The sequence below is a fragment of the Diabrotica virgifera genome, chromosome 7, assembly GCF_917563875.1.
Source record: "Diabrotica virgifera virgifera chromosome 7, PGI_DIABVI_V3a".
Classification (NCBI taxonomy): Eukaryota; Metazoa; Arthropoda; class Insecta; order Coleoptera; family Chrysomelidae; genus Diabrotica; species Diabrotica virgifera.
Genome location: NC_065449.1, coordinates 117709558 through 117733237, shown reverse-complemented (window position 1 = coordinate 117733237; position 23680 = coordinate 117709558). Strand labels below are relative to the sequence as shown.

Genomic DNA, 23680 nt, shown 5'->3' with positions numbered 1-23680 from the left:
CAAGTGATACTGATATCATCAGCAAAAAGAAAAATTTTCCCATCGATTTTTAAATTAGTGATGTCATTTATAAAGATAAGGAACAGAAGAGGACCCAATACTGAACCTTGCGGTACTCCACATACAATGTTTTTGAGACTAGAGTCAGTATCATTTGCTCTAACTAGTTGTTTCCTATTATTAAATACTGAGACATTATCATTACACAAATCTTTTTCTTTAAACACTCTGTTCCTTTCGCACTACATGTAGGAAATAGATATGGCCTCCTCACGTATCGCATGTCGTAAGTTATAACACATATTAAAGAGTAAAACCATCTAGTTTCTTTGTTATTAAAGATAGAAAAATTAAAAAAATAAAATATTCGCAAAACATCAGACTACAACATAATATTGATGCATATCCACCTTTGTGCCCTTTTCTCCCTACAAGGTGTCTCAAACTTTTTATTTCGGTTAAAACACATGTTAAACTACCAAACCGTATATTTTTGTTTTGTTTCTAACGATATCACGGACATTCAAGAAGCAAAATGTTCACAAAATATAAGACTACAATAAGATTCTGATGTATACTCACATTTGTACCTCATCCTCCCTACAGTGGGTCTCAAACATAACATAAGAAAAACATTTCATTTCTTCCACCTGGTATAAGTACAGAAATTAAGTTAAGTAAACCTTTGCACAACTGTGTAAATTCTAAATTAAAATCTGAAATAATAAAAAGAAATAGCGGAATCCGTTGATCTATTCACGAAAAAATCAACTATGAAAATTAGCACAATTTTCCATATCCCCAACGTTTGATGAGCAGTTTATCTGATATTGCTGTTTTTCCTACTCTAGCGTCAAAACCTTCACTTACTGCAAGTTGGTCATTTTTTTTTTAATTGTATTTATTTGTTTTTGTCATTTTTCGTACAATTTTTCTATTTTCTTCATTTCCAATTCTTCGGGAGCGTGTACTCCTACCGTTGCCAAGTACTCTTGATTTTCTATTATTGCACTTATAGTCCAGAGTAATAAGGTTTTTCCCATGACACTCGATCAGCCAGGGTACTGAAGCGTTTTTTCGACAGGTAATACCTATAAGAGCAAATTGTAACTATTTCCTGCGTAGGATCTGGTGTCCATTTTTATTTATAAACAATTAAGTCTCAAAAATGGCATTTTTCCCTTTTTTTCAAATCAATGGAAAACAGTGAATCTTATGGTTTTTTCAGTACAAATATCTTTGAGATTATGGAAAAAGCTTTAAAATGACGTATTACAAAGTTTGATATACTCATTTATTGTTAATATAATTGCGAAAAAAGGTCGAAATTGCAAAAAAAAAATAATTTCGCAATATCTAATGTCTAAATTAGTATACAAATTTCAAAGCGACTCATTTAATTGTTTAAATTTTATTCAAATTGTTTATCCCAGAAAGCAGTTTTTTTGCAATAACATAAGTCAAAAAAAACATGACTTTAGAACCATTCCACAGGTGTCAAATGAAAGAACATGAGCTATATTTTCAACTTGGTTTAAAAAAAGCGAATAAAAAGTGCCTTTATTAGTAATAAATAATTATGCAAAAGTATCGTAAATCTTTCCTTATAAACTTTTTATTTTGTTATATAAGAAATTATATATATTTATTATAATTTTTTATCAATTATGATATAAATAACATTACTTGGTACTTGTTCACTTAAAACAGGGTAAAAAAGTTAATTTTTTTGGAAAAAGTTATCCAAAAAGTTTATAAGGAAAGATTTACAATACTTTTGCATAATTATTTATTACTAATAAATGCATTTTTTATTCGCTTTTTTTAAACCAAGTTGAAAATATAGATCATGCTCTTTCTTTTGACACCTGTGGAATGGTTCTAACGTCATGTTTTTTTGACTTATGTTATTGCAAAAAAATGCTCTCTGGGATAAACAATTTGAATAAAATTTAAACAATTGTATGAATCGCTTTGAAATTTTTATCACATATTAAGCACCAAAGAACCCTCATTATGTCATATGTCATTTTAAAGCTTTTTCCATAATCTCAAAGATATTTGTAATAAAAAATCATAAGTTTCACTGTTTTCCATTGATTTGAAGAAAAAAGGGAAAAATGCCATTTTTTGACAGTTAATTGTTCATAAATAAAAATGGCCGCCAGATCCTACGCAGGAAATAGTTACAATTTGTTCCTATAGGTATTACTTGTCGAAAAAACGCTTCAGTACCCTGGCTGCTGAAGTGTCACGAACAGGGTATATTTTTGTCTTACTACCCTGGCCTATTATAACTATGTTTCTATTCCGCTGTATATATCATTAAATAATCGTCTAAATCTTTTGTTCATTTAATAGATTTATTCAATATGAAAATGAATGCAATATATTATTAAAATTACAATTAATAGTACATTAGGTAATTCTACATATATAATTATACTCTTAATTCATTAAGATATATAAACATACTAAAAGATTATTTAAAGATGTTTTCTATTTTAGGAAAAGCTACTAAATAAACTTGAGGAGACAGAGCCAGAATTAGCAACATGCCAAGAAGAAGAGGTAAGATCTGTTTACTTAAGCTAATGAAATGTTGCTGTTAATTAACAATACTTATATTTATATTTAAATAAACATGTTTTATAGATTTAGAAAAAATTGATTTAGGTATTAGTCGAGGAAACGAAGCATTTTGGCTCGCAATTTTTTCGTCCAGCATGGATTTACTTAAAATTTTCACAGAAGGTAGAGAATAGTCCAAGAATCATTTTCTATATCATGCCGCTGTACGCTAAAACCTTGGGGTGGTTGCCACCCCATCTCAGGGGCGGGAGTTTTTTATTACATTTTAACCACGTAAATCAATATAAAAAGTAATTCTAAGAAAAAAATGTTTTTTACGTTTTCTTCGTAAAACTAATATTTTTCGAGTTATTCGCGGTTGAAAGTAACAGTTTTTCGACGAAAAAATCGACTTTTTTAGAGGGTTTTTTAAGAATACATCGAAAAATATGCATTTCATCAAAAAAACTGTAGATATCAAAATTGTATCTTTTAGTAACACAAACCAAATTATTTTTAAAAGACTAAGTTTTCACTCTAATGGCATATAACATATCCCACCAGAATGAAAACAATGGGAACCTTCTCTGGTTACACCTCCGAGGCTTCTACAATTTGCAAGCCATACGGATGCTGAGATTAAGGAAGATGAGGGAATTCTACAATTTACAATTCACGTCACATCTGCTCAGCGCGGTAAAGTTCCAACGAGACTGGTTCCCTTCATACTCCACACAGAGTAAATGTAAATAAAAAATGAATAACCATTTTCAATTTCGCTGCAAAACGAAAATACAGCCGAACCATATTCCAGCCCAATCAGAGAGTGCTGCAAGCACCTCTACCGGTTTCGAAACTTATTAGTCTCTCATCAGGAGGCACATATGCTGCTCTCCCTGATCCAACCAAAACAAACCCCAGCGTGCAGTCCCGAATTGCAACGAACGAAATGGCATAGATGCCCTAGCGGCAACTGCTAGCAAAAGACTAAGTTTTCACTCTAATGGCATATAACATATCCCACCAGAATGAAAACAATGGGAACCTTCTCTGGTTACACCTCCGAGGCTTCTACAATTTGCAAGCCATACGGATGCTGAGATTAAGGAAGATGAGGGAATTCTACAATTTACAATTCACGTCACATCTGCTCAGCGCGGTAAAGTTCCAACGAGACTGGTTCCCTTCATACTCCACACAGAGTAAATGTAAATAAAAAATGAATAACCATTTTCAATTTCGCTGCAAAACGAAAATACAGCCGAACCATATTCCAGCCCAATCAGAGAGTGCTGCAAGCACCTCTACCGGTTTCGAAACTTATTAGTCTCTCATCAGGAGGCACATATGCTGCTCTCCCTGATCCAACCAAAACAAACCCCAGCGTGCAGTCCCGAATTGCAACGAACGAAATGGCATAGATGCCCTAGCGGCAACTGCTAGCAAAAGACTAAGTTTTCACTCTAATGGCATATAACATATCCCACCAGAATGAAAACAATGGGAACCTTCTCTGGTTACACCTCCGAGGCTTCTACAATTTGCAAGCCATACGGATGCTGAGATTAAGGAAGATGAGGGAATTCTACAATTTACAATTCACGTCACATCTGCTCAGCGCGGTAAAGTTCCAACGAGACTGGTTCCCTTCATACTCCACACAGAGTAAATGTAAATAAAAAATGAATAACCATTTTCAATTTCGCTGCAAAACGAAAATACAGCCGAACCATATTCCAGCCCAATCAGAGAGTGCTGCAAGCACCTCTACCGGTTTCGAAACTTATTAGTCTCTCATCAGGAGGCACATATGCTGCTCTCCCTGATCCAACCAAAACAAACCCCAGCGTGCAGTCCCGAATTGCAACGAACGAAATGGCATAGATGCCCTAGCGGCAACTGCTAGCAAAAGACTAAGTTTTCACTCTAATGGCATATAACATATCCCACCAGAATGAAAACAATGGGAACCTTCTCTGGTTACACCTCCGAGGCTTCTACAATTTGCAAGCCATACGGATGCTGAGATTAAGGAAGATGAGGGAATTCTACAATTTACAATTCACGTCACATCTGCTCAGCGCGGTAAAGTTCCAACGAGACTGGTTCCCTTCATACTCCACACAGAGTAAATGTAAATAAAAAATGAATAACCATTTTCAATTTCGCTGCAAAACGAAAATACAGCCGAACCATATTCCAGCCCAATCAGAGAGTGCTGCAAGCACCTCTACCGGTTTCGAAACTTATTAGTCTCTCATCAGGAGGCACATATGCTGCTCTCCCTGATCCAACCAAAACAAACCCCAGCGTGCAGTCCCGAATTGCAACGAACGAAATGGCATAGATGCCCTAGCGGCAACTGCTAGCAAAAGACTAAGTTTTCACTCTAATGGCATATAACATATCCCACCAGAATGAAAACAATGGGAACCTTCTCTGGTTACACCTCCGAGGCTTCTACAATTTGCAAGCCATACGGATGCTGAGATTAAGGAAGATGAGGGAATTCTACAATTTACAATTCACGTCACATCTGCTCAGCGCGGTAAAGTTCCAACGAGACTGGTTCCCTTCATACTCCACACAGAGTAAATGTAAATAAAAAATGAATAACCATTTTCAATTTCGCTGCAAAACGAAAATACAGCCGAACCATATTCCAGCCCAATCAGAGAGTGCTGCAAGCACCTCTACCGGTTTCGAAACTTATTAGTCTCTCATCAGGAGGCACATATGCTGCTCTCCCTGATCCAACCAAAACAAACCCCAGCGTGCAGTCCCGAATTGCAACGAACGAAATGGCATAGATGCCCTAGCGGCAACTGCTAGCAAAAGACTAAGTTTTCACTCTAATGGCATATAACATATCCCACCAGAATGAAAACAATGGGAACCTTCTCTGGTTACACCTCCGAGGCTTCTACAATTTGCAAGCCATACGGATGCTGAGATTAAGGAAGATGAGGGAATTCTACAATTTACAATTCACGTCACATCTGCTCAGCGCGGTAAAGTTCCAACGAGACTGGTTCCCTTCATACTCCACACAGAGTAAATGTAAATAAAAAATGAATAACCATTTTCAATTTCGCTGCAAAACGAAAATACAGCCGAACCATATTCCAGCCCAATCAGAGAGTGCTGCAAGCACCTCTACCGGTTTCGAAACTTATTAGTCTCTCATCAGGAGGCACATATGCTGCTCTCCCTGATCCAACCAAAACAAACCCCAGCGTGCAGTCCCGAATTGCAACGAACGAAATGGCATAGATGCCCTAGCGGCAACTGCTAGCAAAAGACTAAGTTTTCACTCTAATGGCATATAACATATCCCACCAGAATGAAAACAATGGGAACCTTCTCTGGTTACACCTCCGAGGCTTCTACAATTTGCAAGCCATACGGATGCTGAGATTAAGGAAGATGAGGGAATTCTACAATTTACAATTCACGTCACATCTGCTCAGCGCGGTAAAGTTCCAACGAGACTGGTTCCCTTCATACTCCACACAGAGTAAATGTAAATAAAAAATGAATAACCATTTTCAATTTCGCTGCAAAACGAAAATACAGCCGAACCATATTCCAGCCCAATCAGAGAGTGCTGCAAGCACCTCTACCGGTTTCGAAACTTATTAGTCTCTCATCAGGAGGCACATATGCTGCTCTCCCTGATCCAACCAAAACAAACCCCAGCGTGCAGTCCCGAATTGCAACGAACGAAATGGCATAGATGCCCTAGCGGCAACTGCTAGCAAAAGACTAAGTTTTCACTCTAATGGCATATAACATATCCCACCAGAATGAAAACAATGGGAACCTTCTCTGGTTACACCTCCGAGGCTTCTACAATTTGCAAGCCATACGGATGCTGAGATTAAGGAAGATGAGGGAATTCTACAATTTACAATTCACGTCACATCTGCTCAGCGCGGTAAAGTTCCAACGAGACTGGTTCCCTTCATACTCCACACAGAGTAAATGTAAATAAAAAATGAATAACCATTTTCAATTTCGCTGCAAAACGAAAATACAGCCGAACCATATTCCAGCCCAATCAGAGAGTGCTGCAAGCACCTCTACCGGTTTCGAAACTTATTAGTCTCTCATCAGGAGGCACATATGCTGCTCTCCCTGATCCAACCAAAACAAACCCCAGCGTGCAGTCCCGAATTGCAACGAACGAAATGGCATAGATGCCCTAGCGGCAACTGCTAGCAAAAGACTAAGTTTTCACTCTAATGGCATATAACATATCCCACCAGAATGAAAACAATGGGAACCTTCTCTGGTTACACCTCCGAGGCTCCGATTGGGCTGGAATATGGTTCGGCTGTATTTTCGTTTTGCAGCGAAATTGAAAATGGTTATTCATTTTTTATTTACATTTACTCTGTGTGGAGTATGAAGGGAACCAGTCTCGTTGGAACTTTACCGCGCTGAGCAGATGTGACGTGAATTGTAAATTGTAGAATTCCCTCATCTTCCTTAATCTCAGCATCCGTATGGCTTGCAAATTGTAGAAGCCTCGGAGGTGTAACCAGAGAAGGTTCCCATTGTTTTCATTCTGGTGGGATATGTTATATGCCATTAGAGTGAAAACTTAGTCTTTTGCTAGCAGTTGCCGCTAGGGCATCTATGCCATTTCGTTCGTTGCAATTCGGGACTGCACGCTGGGGTTTGTTTTGGTTGGATCAGGGAGAGCAGCATATGTGCCTCCTGATGAGAGACTAATAAGTTTCGAAACCGGTAGAGGTGCTTGCAGCACTCTCTGATTGGGCTGGAATATGGTTCGGCTGTATTTTCGTTTTGCAGCGAAATTGAAAATGGTTATTCATTTTTTATTTACATTTACTCTGTGTGGAGTATGAAGGGAACCAGTCTCGTTGGAACTTTACCGCGCTGAGCAGATGTGACGTGAATTGTAAATTGTAGAATTCCCTCATCTTCCTTAATCTCAGCATCCGTATGGCTTGCAAATTGTAGAAGCCTCGGAGGTGTAACCAGAGAAGGTTCCCATTGTTTTCATTCTGGTGGGATATGTTATATGCCATTAGAGTGAAAACTTAGTCTTTTGCTAGCAGTTGCCGCTAGGGCATCTATGCCATTTCGTTCGTTGCAATTCGGGACTGCACGCTGGGGTTTGTTTTGGTTGGATCAGGGAGAGCAGCATATGTGCCTCCTGATGAGAGACTAATAAGTTTCGAAACCGGTAGAGGTGCTTGCAGCACTCTCTGATTGGGCTGGAATATGGTTCGGCTGTATTTTCGTTTTGCAGCGAAATTGAAAATGGTTATTCATTTTTTATTTACATTTACTCTGTGTGGAGTATGAAGGGAACCAGTCTCGTTGGAACTTTACCGCGCTGAGCAGATGTGACGTGAATTGTAAATTGTAGAATTCCCTCATCTTCCTTAATCTCAGCATCCGTATGGCTTGCAAATTGTAGAAGCCTCGGAGGTGTAACCAGAGAAGGTTCCCATTGTTTTCATTCTGGTGGGATATGTTATATGCCATTAGAGTGAAAACTTAGTCTTTTGCTAGCAGTTGCCGCTAGGGCATCTATGCCATTTCGTTCGTTGCAATTCGGGACTGCACGCTGGGGTTTGTTTTGGTTGGATCAGGGAGAGCAGCATATGTGCCTCCTGATGAGAGACTAATAAGTTTCGAAACCGGTAGAGGTGCTTGCAGCACTCTCTGATTGGGCTGGAATATGGTTCGGCTGTATTTTCGTTTTGCAGCGAAATTGAAAATGGTTATTCATTTTTTATTTACATTTACTCTGTGTGGAGTATGAAGGGAACCAGTCTCGTTGGAACTTTACCGCGCTGAGCAGATGTGACGTGAATTGTAAATTGTAGAATTCCCTCATCTTCCTTAATCTCAGCATCCGTATGGCTTGCAAATTGTAGAAGCCTCGGAGGTGTAACCAGAGAAGGTTCCCATTGTTTTCATTCTGGTGGGATATGTTATATGCCATTAGAGTGAAAACTTAGTCTTTTGCTAGCAGTTGCCGCTAGGGCATCTATGCCATTTCGTTCGTTGCAATTCGGGACTGCACGCTGGGGTTTGTTTTGGTTGGATCAGGGAGAGCAGCATATGTGCCTCCTGATGAGAGACTAATAAGTTTCGAAACCGGTAGAGGTGCTTGCAGCACTCTCTGATTGGGCTGGAATATGGTTCGGCTGTATTTTCGTTTTGCAGCGAAATTGAAAATGGTTATTCATTTTTTATTTACATTTACTCTGTGTGGAGTATGAAGGGAACCAGTCTCGTTGGAACTTTACCGCGCTGAGCAGATGTGACGTGAATTGTAAATTGTAGAATTCCCTCATCTTCCTTAATCTCAGCATCCGTATGGCTTGCAAATTGTAGAAGCCTCGGAGGTGTAACCAGAGAAGGTTCCCATTGTTTTCATTCTGGTGGGATATGTTATATGCCATTAGAGTGAAAACTTAGTCTTTTGCTAGCAGTTGCCGCTAGGGCATCTATGCCATTTCGTTCGTTGCAATTCGGGACTGCACGCTGGGGTTTGTTTTGGTTGGATCAGGGAGAGCAGCATATGTGCCTCCTGATGAGAGACTAATAAGTTTCGAAACCGGTAGAGGTGCTTGCAGCACTCTCTGATTGGGCTGGAATATGGTTCGGCTGTATTTTCGTTTTGCAGCGAAATTGAAAATGGTTATTCATTTTTTATTTACATTTACTCTGTGTGGAGTATGAAGGGAACCAGTCTCGTTGGAACTTTACCGCGCTGAGCAGATGTGACGTGAATTGTAAATTGTAGAATTCCCTCATCTTCCTTAATCTCAGCATCCGTATGGCTTGCAAATTGTAGAAGCCTCGGAGGTGTAACCAGAGAAGGTTCCCATTGTTTTCATTCTGGTGGGATATGTTATATGCCATTAGAGTGAAAACTTAGTCTTTTGCTAGCAGTTGCCGCTAGGGCATCTATGCCATTTCGTTCGTTGCAATTCGGGACTGCACGCTGGGGTTTGTTTTGGTTGGATCAGGGAGAGCAGCATATGTGCCTCCTGATGAGAGACTAATAAGTTTCGAAACCGGTAGAGGTGCTTGCAGCACTCTCTGATTGGGCTGGAATATGGTTCGGCTGTATTTTCGTTTTGCAGCGAAATTGAAAATGGTTATTCATTTTTTATTTACATTTACTCTGTGTGGAGTATGAAGGGAACCAGTCTCGTTGGAACTTTACCGCGCTGAGCAGATGTGACGTGAATTGTAAATTGTAGAATTCCCTCATCTTCCTTAATCTCAGCATCCGTATGGCTTGCAAATTGTAGAAGCCTCGGAGGTGTAACCAGAGAAGGTTCCCATTGTTTTCATTCTGGTGGGATATGTTATATGCCATTAGAGTGAAAACTTAGTCTTTTGCTAGCAGTTGCCGCTAGGGCATCTATGCCATTTCGTTCGTTGCAATTCGGGACTGCACGCTGGGGTTTGTTTTGGTTGGATCAGGGAGAGCAGCATATGTGCCTCCTGATGAGAGACTAATAAGTTTCGAAACCGGTAGAGGTGCTTGCAGCACTCTCTGATTGGGCTGGAATATGGTTCGGCTGTATTTTCGTTTTGCAGCGAAATTGAAAATGGTTATTCATTTTTTATTTACATTTACTCTGTGTGGAGTATGAAGGGAACCAGTCTCGTTGGAACTTTACCGCGCTGAGCAGATGTGACGTGAATTGTAAATTGTAGAATTCCCTCATCTTCCTTAATCTCAGCATCCGTATGGCTTGCAAATTGTAGAAGCCTCGGAGGTGTAACCAGAGAAGGTTCCCATTGTTTTCATTCTGGTGGGATATGTTATATGCCATTAGAGTGAAAACTTAGTCTTTTGCTAGCAGTTGCCGCTAGGGCATCTATGCCATTTCGTTCGTTGCAATTCGGGACTGCACGCTGGGGTTTGTTTTGGTTGGATCAGGGAGAGCAGCATATGTGCCTCCTGATGAGAGACTAATAAGTTTCGAAACCGGTAGAGGTGCTTGCAGCACTCTCTGATTGGGCTGGAATATGGTTCGGCTGTATTTTCGTTTTGCAGCGAAATTGAAAATGGTTATTCATTTTTTATTTACATTTACTCTGTGTGGAGTATGAAGGGAACCAGTCTCGTTGGAACTTTACCGCGCTGAGCAGATGTGACGTGAATTGTAAATTGTAGAATTCCCTCATCTTCCTTAATCTCAGCATCCGTATGGCTTGCAAATTGTAGAAGCCTCGGAGGTGTAACCAGAGAAGGTTCCCATTGTTTTCATTCTGGTGGGATATGTTATATGCCATTAGAGTGAAAACTTAGTCTTTTGCTAGCAGTTGCCGCTAGGGCATCTATGCCATTTCGTTCGTTGCAATTCGGGACTGCACGCTGGGGTTTGTTTTGGTTGGATCAGGGAGAGCAGCATATGTGCCTCCTGATGAGAGACTAATAAGTTTCGAAACCGGTAGAGGTGCTTGCAGCACTCTCTGATTGGGCTGGAATATGGTTCGGCTGTATTTTCGTTTTGCAGCGAAATTGAAAATGGTTATTCATTTTTTATTTACATTTACTCTGTGTGGAGTATGAAGGGAACCAGTCTCGTTGGAACTTTACCGCGCTGAGCAGATGTGACGTGAATTGTAAATTGTAGAATTCCCTCATCTTCCTTAATCTCAGCATCCGTATGGCTTGCAAATTGTAGAAGCCTCGGAGGTGTAACCAGAGAAGGTTCCCATTGTTTTCATTCTGGTGGGATATGTTATATGCCATTAGAGTGAAAACTTAGTCTTTTGCTAGCAGTTGCCGCTAGGGCATCTATGCCATTTCGTTCGTTGCAATTCGGGACTGCACGCTGGGGTTTGTTTTGGTTGGATCAGGGAGAGCAGCATATGTGCCTCCTGATGAGAGACTAATAAGTTTCGAAACCGGTAGAGGTGCTTGCAGCACTCTCTGATTGGGCTGGAATATGGTTCGGCTGTATTTTCGTTTTGCAGCGAAATTGAAAATGGTTATTCATTTTTTATTTACATTTACTCTGTGTGGAGTATGAAGGGAACCAGTCTCGTTGGAACTTTACCGCGCTGAGCAGATGTGACGTGAATTGTAAATTGTAGAATTCCCTCATCTTCCTTAATCTCAGCATCCGTATGGCTTGCAAATTGTAGAAGCCTCGGAGGTGTAACCAGAGAAGGTTCCCATTGTTTTCATTCTGGTGGGATATGTTATATGCCATTAGAGTGAAAACTTAGTCTTTTGCTAGCAGTTGCCGCTAGGGCATCTATGCCATTTCGTTCGTTGCAATTCGGGACTGCACGCTGGGGTTTGTTTTGGTTGGATCAGGGAGAGCAGCATATGTGCCTCCTGATGAGAGACTAATAAGTTTCGAAACCGGTAGAGGTGCTTGCAGCACTCTCTGATTGGGCTGGAATATGGTTCGGCTGTATTTTCGTTTTGCAGCGAAATTGAAAATGGTTATTCATTTTTTCAAATTATTTTTCTGTAGTATCTTTAAGACCAATGCAAACCGAGATTGGTCATGTTAAATACCAGTTTTTTTCGTCAAATGCATAATTTGAAATATTAAAAGCCAAATAACGGAAAAACTTTGCATTTTTCGAGGAAAACTTAAATAATATTTTTCAAGCATAGAGTTTACCTTTTCAATCTTTAAAAAAATAATAATACAAAGTTTCTAGGATGTAACTTAAGCGACTTATAATCAAAAAAAGGTCGGTACCTGCTGTTCTCTATGAAAAAAACAGTGAAAACAACCCCTTAACTACCCTCCCAATTAAAAACTGGTCTTCACCTTTCTGTAATTCCTTTTATATTTGTATTATCAATACACCCAAGAAGTTTGACTTATTTGAAAGGTCCAATTTCAGAAAGATTGGAGTTTAAAGAAAAATTGATTTTTTGCAATTTCCTGTTTTTCGAAATTTACTTCAAAATATCTCCGAAAATACTGGAGATACGAAAAAAATGATGGACTACTAAATTATACCTTTTTTAGTAACTAAAATTTTACTGTACACAGGTTTTCATTAGAGTGAACAGTTAGCGAGATATAGCTGTTTAAAACCTCTATCTACGAGCAAACACCCCCTTATTCGAGCCTTTTAAACCAACCCCAATTAAAAACTAAGAGATCTTACGAATTTATTTTACACAGTCTTACAGCTCTTCAAAAGCACTACAAAATCGTTTTTTAAAAAACTTTTTGTCGCCAAAAATGAAGGAGCCACGTTAATAAATCGAATTTTTTTTTTTGGAAAAATTCGAATAGATCGCTTATGGATCATTTTCAATGTATGTATAATACGACAGAACCGGTTCGTATACTGGAAGATGACTAAAAAAACTATTTGTATTTGTATTAGTACATATATATTTGTACATTCATATTTTTGTGTAAATAAATGTTTTTGTATTTCTTTAATTCTACTTTTTTTTTCTGTATAGAACTATTAAATTATCTACTTATAAAAATTGTAATGTTATTAATCGTGGTTTTTAAGGGTTGAAATATTACGACATTATATTCTAAAGCATAAAACAATCAGTAATTAACCAATCGAAACCAAATTTTACCCATATTAAAGTTTACAATGTTTTTATATAATTTTTGACAATAAGGGGTAGTTTACACCCCTAAAAATAATCAACCCTCTTAAGCATGATATAGAATATGAAGTACAGGGTGAGATGATACTAATCCCAAATTTTTATGTAAATCGATGCAAGCCGAAACTATTCTTATAGGATAAGTAAATTTTTTATATATAGCTCTAACAAGGGTGATTTTAAGGGTTGAAATATTATGATAGAATATCTTAAAGCATAAAACCATCATTATGTAACTAATAAGAACCAAATGTTGAAAATATTAAAGTTTAAAATGTTGTTTTATATTTTTTACAATTAGGGGTAGTTTTCACCCTTAAAAAACCAACAGCGTACAACGGCTCAATATATAAAATAAACTAGAGGGTGTAATGAGCCTAATCCCAAATTTTTGTACAAATCAATGCTGGACGAAAAAATTGCGAGGTTTTGCCATTTTTTCAGTTGCATTTCCTCGACTATATATTAATTTTTTAGTATTAATATAATAATAATTATAATAGTGCAGTCAATAAGGGTATTTGTCTCCGAATTCCGTACAAATTCATCAGGTTAGTTGAAATTTTCACAGTAAGTAGGGAATATCTCAATAAACAAAGTCTTACCATATGCCGAATACGCTTTTATCTTGGGAGTGGTTCCCATCTCTTCTCGGGGGTAGAAATTTTTGGTCAAAATAACCCTAGAAGTCGTCTAAGCTAAAATTATAATTTTTTTTTGAAAACTCAATAATTTTTGAGTTATTCGTGATTAGAGATTTGACATTTTTGTTGAAAATTAACAGTTTTTGGACGGTATTTGCGAACAACTTCAACACTATGAATCTAACGAAAAAAAGTGCAAAACACATTTTTGTAGCTCATGATGAAGCAAAGATATTTACTTTTTACAGACTAATTATTTTGAATTGATGTGATTAATATGGTTCTATAGTTCTTCAAATTTCCTTTAAAATAGTTTTTATACGGCCGTGCTAAAAGAGCCACTTTCACGCACGTATTTCGTTTCCAAAAGTTGCACTTTCCCGCACGGCGTGCGTGTAACTAAATTTTCCCGCACGGCCTGCGGGAAAGTAAAATATCTTGTAACATGGCATTATGATATATTATAATACATGCAATAAACTAATATTTACTAATATTATTTACTAATTTATTTCAAATTGATCTTATTGTGTTCATGTTTTAATGAAATTAGCGCGATTATTTCATTCATAGGAGATTCTGACCAATAGAAAGCTACAGAAATCTAAATTAAACTGATAATTTTTGATAATTTCCCGTCGTCAAGTGTATTACGTCAGATGCCCTTCGTTGCTACGAAAAAATACATTCAGCGACATTAATGACAATTAATGTTTTACAAATTATAAAAGTGATGACTTTCAACCGTGAAATATTTATAAAAACTGTGTGTTTAATTGTACTAATTTGTATATACATAAAGAAATTACAATAAAATGTTGGTTTTGAACAGTTTTATTCATGAAATAATCGCAACAAATTGCACTCGATCTCTAAAATTATTATAGAATTTTAGAGCTCTTGTGCAATTACTACTGATTATTTCATTCATAGGAGATTCTGACCAATAGAAAGCTACAGAAATACAAATTAAACTGATAATTTTTGATAATTTCCCGTCGTCAAGTACATTACGTCAGATGCCCTTCGTTGCTATGAAAAAATGCATTCAGTGACATTAATGACAATTAATGTTTTAAAAATTATAAAAGTGATGACTTTCAACCGTCAAATATTTAGAATAACTGTGTGTTTAATTGTACTAATTTGTACTTACATAAATAAATTACAATAAAATTTTGGTTTTGAACAGTTTTATTCATGAAATAATCGCAACAAATTGCACTCGATCTCTAAAATTAATATAGAATTTTAGAGCTCTTGTGCAATTACTACTGATTATTTCATTCATAGGAGATTCTGACCAATAGAAAGCTACAGAAATCTGAATAATTAAATCGATAATTTTTGATAATCTCCCATCGTTAAGCATATTACGTCAGATGCCCTTCGTTGCTACGAAAAAATACATTCAGTGACATTAATGACAATTAATGTTTTAAAAATTATAAAAGTGATGACTTTCAATCGTCAAATATTTATAAAAACTGTGTGTTTAATGGTACTTACATAAATAAATTACAATAAAATTTTGGTGTTGAACAGTTTTATTCATGAAATAATCGCAACAAATTGCACTCGACCTCTGAAATTAATATAGAATTTTTTCTCTCGTGACACTTTGACATAATTTCACTCGCCTTCGGCTCGTGAAATTAAAACTGTCAAAGTGTCACTCGGGAAAAATTCAATAATTTCAGGGCTCTTGTGCAATTACTACTGATAGTTCGATGAAATAAAATTATTTTGACATAATATTTAAAAGTCAGATCAGTAGACAATTAAAATGGTTTTGAATCGTCGTCATGGAAACCAATATATATAACCCATTATATTGAAAGTTTGGTTTTGACAACCTTGTCAAAGAATTAATTTGTGTATTTCACTTCTAAATAAAAATTGATATAACTCTATTTTTTGTGGCTTTTTTCCAAACGTACGGCCCTAGAAAAAATATTGTTCCTAACTCATGCGGAAAGTGTCTTCCCCGCACGCGGCTGCTTGCCCGAACTCCGCTATCGCGTCGTTCGAGTCAACGGCAGTCTCGTGCGTGAAAGTATCACTTTCCGCACTAATTAGGAAAATAACTATTTTAAACGAATACGGTATGCCTAAAATGGACGGAGCTATTCTAAAAAAACCAAACAACTTTTTTTTCACTTTTGGAGATTATACGAATTTTGGAGCAGACGAGAATGGAAACTCTGTATACGTACCGACTAATTACTTTTCACAGAAACTGGTGAAAATAACTGTTGGAAAATTGGCATTTTTCGTACCTACATTAGATGATTTGGATGAGAACATTAAGAGAGTTTATTACTAAATTTAAATTTGGCTAGGCGATAAAGCTCTCAATCCAATTGATAGGAGGTGGAATAATGCTAATGAATATTTGCATCCCACAAAAATACATAAATATCTGAGCCGCAGGAATTACTAAAAATATTTTTTTGCATTAGCACAAGAAGATGCAGCGCGTCATGCACCTGAAGAAAGATCGTGCTTTTTTGTAACGCTACACGTGGAGGATATGCAGGTGCTCCAATCTTTGACAAAGATTAGGAAGGGACGAATTGAATGACAGTGGTGACAGTGATTTAGATTAGAATGAATTAGTGATATGACTATGTTTTTCTTTAAAATGCTTAAAAAAATTTTACATATTTTTCTATAAATCTTTTATATAAATTTTGTTTTTTTTTCTACAAAGATGATTTTTTTCTACGTATCTTCCACCATGAGATTTTAAGGGATGTAAAATTACAAAAAGTTTTTTTTGTAAATGAGAAAAAAGTATCATAGTAATTAAATAATGAGATAAATAAATTATGTTTTCAATGTGTTTTTTGTTTTAGAAATGTAGGGATTGTTTTTAAGGGTTAAAAATTAAAAGAGCGAAAAATAACATTGATCCAAAATACCGATTTAAAATTGATTTAAATTAGGTATTAAAGTAATTAAAAATATTTATAAATCCATTTTCTCCACGTTTTTTCTATAAAAGAATATTTCTAAAAAATATAATTAGCAAAATTTAGCAACGTGAAATAACTGAAACATGAAGCACTTTTCGTGGGAAACTCATCAAAACTTTTTTAATGTATTTAAAAACAGCTGGTTCCTTTTTTACTTTATGTACCTATGTATTGTTTATATGTATGATCTGTAATATTGACCGGTTCAAAGTGATTATTTTTGAAAAATTTTGGTTTTAAAGTAAAAAAATGTTTTTTAGAGAACTTAAAAATATTAGTGATACGAAAAATCTCAAAGATTAAGAAAATGCAGGTTTTACTTTTTTGAAGATTTTAGTTGTGTTGTTTTTCTGTAAGAAAAACATTTATTAAGATATGGATCTTCAAAGTTTGCTCGTGCTTAGTAACTCGTTCATGCCCTTTCAATTACAACTCATTTAAAAAGAATTATTTAAATGATCTTATTGCCCTTAAAACACCTACCAAATGATATTGTAAGCACTTTATAGCTTAAAAACTGAGTTATATTAGGTATATAATATATGTGTTAGCACATAATATGCTATTACCGTACAGATACGTACAAATAGAAAATTTTGCGACACATTGAAAGAGCTAGGCGTTCATGATGTAGTGAGATGGACAAGAGCACAACGACGCATGCCCTCCTCGTTGGTCACGTAGATCGGATGGACCCTGAACGTATGTCGAAATGGGCGAACACACCGAAACCCAACACCAAACGAAGACCCAAAAAACGCTGGACGGAAGGGCCGCCCGAGAACTTTATCGTACCGATCTATTATCGTTATCGTACTAGATAACAAAGTTAAACATAACAAAGTTACTCATTATTTTGATATTTTAGAGACACCTTGTATACTTGAAAATATTTTATGGTTCTACGCATCATTAATTCCTGCATTTGGGAAAATGTTCGATGCCATATTTCGGGGACATACTATAGATTATTGCATAAATCAATAGAATATTAGTCATACTTTTATTTCAAACTAGTTCATTTTTCAGAGAAATTAATAGTTTACAATATTTGCATTTTCATTATATTTCTATTACGCCAGTCAATGCGCGAGAGTAAGAAAAAGATATTACCTCCGAATTATATCCTACTGCATCGATTTTAATGAAATTTTGGGAGGAGCCCAATCTCCTAATTCAAAGTCTATCCTATATACTATGGCACTTTTATCATGGGGGCGGTTCCCACCCCTTCTCGGGAGTGGAACATTTTTATTTTCGAATTACATGGAGAAAAAGGAAGATTTTTAAGAAAATTTAAAAATGCGCTCTATAATTTGATCTTATTTTTTTAAAAAACCTTTCATTTTAAACCCGTCCAACTTTTTGAAGTAGAAATAACACTATATTAAAAGGTATTGCAGAAGAAAAACGATGCGTTTAAATTCTGGTGGATGAGGGGTTAAGTATGTACTTATTATGTATGTACGTATTTTTCCAACATGTTCGCTACCAAGGGAGTATTTAAGTTTCATCCTCATAGACCATAGCTATTTAAATTGCCATTATGTGTAGTGGGATCCCCGGCTCACAGACGAGACACTGGTCTATGGGAAAACTCAATCTGGCTCATATATGAGTCACTTGGTAGCAAACAGGTTAAAGTACATTAGTCATATATTTTTTGGCACCATATCTCGCTTAGTTTGAATGTAAACGACATTTAACGGTGCTCGTTTTAAAGGCCTTTTCAAATACTACAAAAGGCGTTGGTAGCATTATACACCTAAAACCTACCGTTCCTCTGTTATTTCAAACTGAATACACCAATTTTAGCATGCACCAAAAAACAAATTTTTTTCAGCTACCTTATCTCTTTTTGTATTATAAATAGATTTACGAAGGAACGAATCTGTTTGTTATTTATAATCTAAAACATGTTTTATACAGTCGAACCCGCTTATTGGAATATACTTCGTGCCAAGCAAAAATATTCTTATAACCGGGATATTCTAATAACCGGTCATTGGTGGCTAGGCGTAATAAGTGTACCGAATATACTTAATAATAGTACATATTATGTTAATATGTATATTTATATTGTTCTAGGTCTTTTTATGTCAATAATACAATAGCGTAACGTATTTATTAAAAAAACCCAATTACATTATATTATGTGGATGCAGTGCTGTTTTTGTAACAATATAGGTTCCGGTACGCAATGTTCCGGTGGGTCTGGGAAGTGTTCCTAAGGGGGTCCGTACCCGGGAATTTTTTTTAAATTTAGCCTAAATTAGGTAATTTTAAAGCTATTTGGGAGCAAGGAAACAATTCAGGAATTTGTCTATAGTTTTGTTGTTTTTTCTTATTTTTTGTTCCAAGAGGTACCGGTACGGCGTACCGGCGCGTACCGTCACAAAAACAGCACTGTGTGGATGCATACAGTAATTGAAATGTATGCAATATAAAGATTATGTAAAAATTTTCGTAATAAAATAAATAATATACTTAATAAGAAGATTATTTATAGTCTTGAAAAATAATCGGTAATTGTGGCTTGTTTTTTTTTTGTTACATAAAATACTAGTCACTTTTGTTGCCCTGAATTATAAAAATTAGGAAAATTTACAATGCTTTGGCCATCCCGAAAACGTTTTATAAATTTACAAGCGACAAGGATGGGCGAACTGTTTCTTAAAAATTTTAACAGGCAACTGAGTGGCAATATGTATAGTTTGTAGACAAAGGGAATTATTTTACGACTGAATTTGTCGGTAAACGATTGAATTGGTACTAATAACAATGCAATAAAATATTTATTACGTATCTGACAAACCCAAATAATATAAATAAAACAGCACTGCTTACAGGCCTTCGAAGCCTTTGGCTAGAAACCATAGTACAAGACATAATTGAAATTTTTGGGAAATTTGAAATTGTAGGTAAAAATTTATTCCTTGACCTGAAAAATAATATTCTTATAAGCGGTATTGCTTTATTAATACGTATTCCAATAAACGGATAAATTTATTCGGGAGTAAATGGAAACGTTTCGGGATCTCGAATTTATATTCCATAAACCGGGATATTCTTATATCCCGTACTCTAATAAGCGGGTTCGACTGTATAGTGATTTTAGTTCGATGCATAATTTTTAAGGTATTCACAAAAAACCGTCCGAAAAGGTGTCATTTTTTAAATGAAAATGGCCAGTTTTCAACTACGCATAACTCAAAATGTATTGAGTTCTCAAAAAAAAAGTATAGACCAGTTTTTGCTTAGAAATAGGTTCTCTAGTTACTTTCGTGGTTATTTTGACCAATAAATTTTCCACCCCCTTGAAGGGGTGGGAACCGCCCCAAGATAAAAGCGCCATAGTATATAGGGAGATTTTGTTTCTTGAGCTATTCTCTACTTACTGTGAAAATATCAAGTACATCGATTTAGTAGGATGGAATTCGGAGCCAAATACCCTCATTGACTGCCCTATAATAATGCTCTGCTATGATCGCGTGAGAGAGGACACACACAAGATTATAGCAAAATTTCTATTTACTGTAACTTTTCGAGTATTTGAGCTACAGCAACGAGTTTTATAAATAGGTAATTTTGCATTCTTTTAAAATATGTAAACATATACAGGGCGGATCTAAAAAACTAAGATTTTTTTTTCATTTCCGGTTCAACCGGAAGTTATATTTTAAGTAAAATTTATTGTGATAATAGATAATAAAGTACCATATATGTCTGCCAAATTTCAAATTTTAGTTTTTATTACAGAGGAAGTTACGGGTACTCGAATATTTTTTTATAAAAAATTCATAACTTCCCTCCTATGGGGAGTTAAAAATTTGAATAATGTCATTCAATTTACCGCTAGGATATCAAAAATATATCAAAAAATAAACAAATTCCTTGGAGCCATTTTTGAGACACTCTAGTTCAAAGTTGTGTCAAATTTTGACCCCTTAAATATAGGCAACCCATAACTTTTTCTGAAAAACGATAATATTCTTCTTATAGCCCCATCTTTAGGCTATATAACGACTTTTTCAAATTAAACTTGTCTTAAACAAGTTTTTAGATAGGTAAGTAAGGAAATGTATCGGGTGGGCGGTCGGCCATGTTGGCCGCCATTTTGAATTTGGAAATGTCAAATTCCGTATTTCTATTTACCTATTGATGAGCTAACTTTGCATTAATTTTCATTCGTTTCGGTCAAAATTTGCAAAAATGGGCCCCAAATAACCCCCCTATTTCGGCCCCCCTTTGAGAGGTTTTTTTTAAAGCTTAGTTTCTCGACAAAATTCTCTCAAGCTTACTCATACCGAATTTCATCGAAATCGGTCCAGTAGTTTTTACTGGGCGGTGGCGACATACGTACGTACGTACATATTTCCTACATGTTTTTTTATTTGCTTTTTAGAATCAGGGGGACCCAGAACGTCGAAAAAAAGTGAAATCTGAAAAAAATTTTTGCATGATCCTATAACTTTGTCTATTATACTACGTATGTAGTACGATAAAGTAAAAACGATGGTACGAGAGCTGGAGCTCCGAATCGCAACAGAGACTGTAGCAGAAGAAACAGGACATAGTCCTGTCAAAAGAAGAAGGAAATTTGTCAAGCTAGTCAATACTGCAATATAGTTTTGTAAGGACTTGCAAGAGATATCCCGCTAAATAGATTTAAAGAAGTTTAAAGAACCGGGGAACAGTCGCGCTCTTTTCTGTCACGTAATCGCTCGCGCGTTAGATTTTATCTAACAGTACGTATTTAAAACAAATTTTAATTTTATAGCATTTTTATTTACTTGTTATGTTAAAAATATATATTTCTAACATGAGGGATATACGAAAACGGACCAAACACTAAATTTAAAAATTTAGAAAATACAAAGAAACGGAACAAACATTCAATTAAACCACAGGATATAATTTCGCTAGTACGTCGGGCTAATTTTTGCGCAAAGTGGCTACAACTGTTAATTTATGGGTAATATAGAAATCTTTTACATAATATGTGTAGATACCTATCTGAGTACAAAAAGACTATTAGACACAATGCTAAAAAATTATACTTGAAAATTTTGATCTACGTTATCAGTCGCGTCGTTAAATTTTATCTAACAAGAGTCAATCTACTTATATTTAATTATGCTGTCCGGTACCCTTGAACATGTGCATTACTACATTCTTCTTCGAGGCACTTACGAGTGGAAACCTATGTTGCCAGATTTTTCATCGAGATATCACGGAAAAGGATAAAATGTTAGATTTTTTAAAAGTAAAAGTCAAAGTTTTCAACCTAATAAACATATTTTTCTACAACCGTGTTAAAATAGTTATTTATCTACTCTATGTCATATTATGTATGAGTTTTTAGTTTGTGAAAACTGTCATTATAGATAGCAGTGCATGAAGGGTTTAAAGTGTGCGTGAAGTAACTATGTATTTTAAATGGGATTTACTTTTTCGCACACGTTCAATGGGTTTTTAGCACACTTTCATATGATCAAATATTCTTAAATTTCGCGTTGTCATGGTGATGACAATATGAGCAATGACTTACAACAAAATTTTTGACAGTTTTGTGGTTTGAAAGTAGTTAGGATTTTTAAATGTCAAAGTTCTAAAAATTGTAGAATAGAAATGAATTCCAATGACGAAGAGTTACAGTTTTTTTATTTGTTTATCGTAGATAAACTATTGTATGAAACTGTGCGTGAAGTATTTTTTGCGAACTTACGCGATGTATCTAAAAATCACGTGCGTTCGCAAAAAGCATACTTCACGAACTGTTTCATAAATAACTATTATCTACTCTATGTCATATTATGTACAAGCTTTTAGTTTGTGAAAACTGTCATTATAGATAGCAGTGCGTGAAGGATTTAAAGTGTGCGTGAAGTAACAATGTATTTTACATGAGATTTACTTTTTCGCACTGTTTGTAACTTTCGAGTTGTCATGGTGACAATCCTTAACTTTTGCGTTGTCATGGTGATGACAATATAAGCAATGAATTACAACAAAAGTTTTGACAGTTTTTTGGTTTGAAAGTAGTTAGCATTTTTAAATGTCAAAGTTCTAGAAATTGTAGAATAGAAATGAATTCCAGTGACGAAGAGTTACAGCTTTTTCTATTTGTTTATTGTAGATAAAATATTGTATGAGACTGTGCGTGAAGTACTTTTTGCGAACTTAAGCGATTTATAGCACTCGCTCCGTTGTCGCTCGTGCTCTAAAAATCGAGTGCGTTCGCAAAATCATACTTCACGAACTGTTTCATAAATAACTATTTTAGCACTCTTTACGAGCGTTAAAAATGCTACTTTAAGGCACTAGTGCTTTAAAATTTTGAAGGCACTGCAGTTCGTATTGATCGTATAGGCAATTTTAATGTAATGTCAAAAAATATAAAAATGGAATGTCAGTAAGTTCAAGTAAAAGTTTTTGTAGATATTGTCCTGTAATTACGTTTGTAGAAAAAATATTGTATAATATGCGTGTTAAAAAGTACATTTTTAATGCACTCATGTGAATTCAGAACTCGCTATCGCTCATTCTGCAAACTTTCACATGCGTACCTTAAACGTGTACTTTTAACATTTTTATCATGAATAATTATTTTCTACAACCGTGTTAAAAATGCAATTTTTAGCACTCCATACGAGCGTTAAAAATGCTACTTTAAGGCACTAGTGCTTTAAAAGTTTTATGGCACTGCAGTTCGTATTGACCGTATAGGCAATTTTGATGTAATGTCAAAAAAATATAAAAATGGAATGTCAGTCAACTTCAAGTAAAAGTTTTTGTAGATATTGTCCTTTAATTACCTTTGTATAAAAAATATTGTATGATATGCGTATTAAAAAGTGCATTTTTAAGAC

General features: G+C 35.6%; 1 protein-coding gene across 1 annotated transcript in view; it reads left to right on the top strand.

Annotated features, from left to right (window-relative positions):
• The window catches only part of LOC114334013 (uncharacterized), a 306742-nt gene that overhangs the window by 247762 nt on the left and 35300 nt on the right, over window positions 1–23680 (top strand). The window contains exon 3 of the mRNA XM_050656931.1: window positions 2509–2571. Within this exon, the coding sequence (XP_050512888.1) occupies window positions 2509–2571 (63 nt within the window). The remainder of the gene's footprint in view (window positions 1–2508; window positions 2572–23680) is intronic.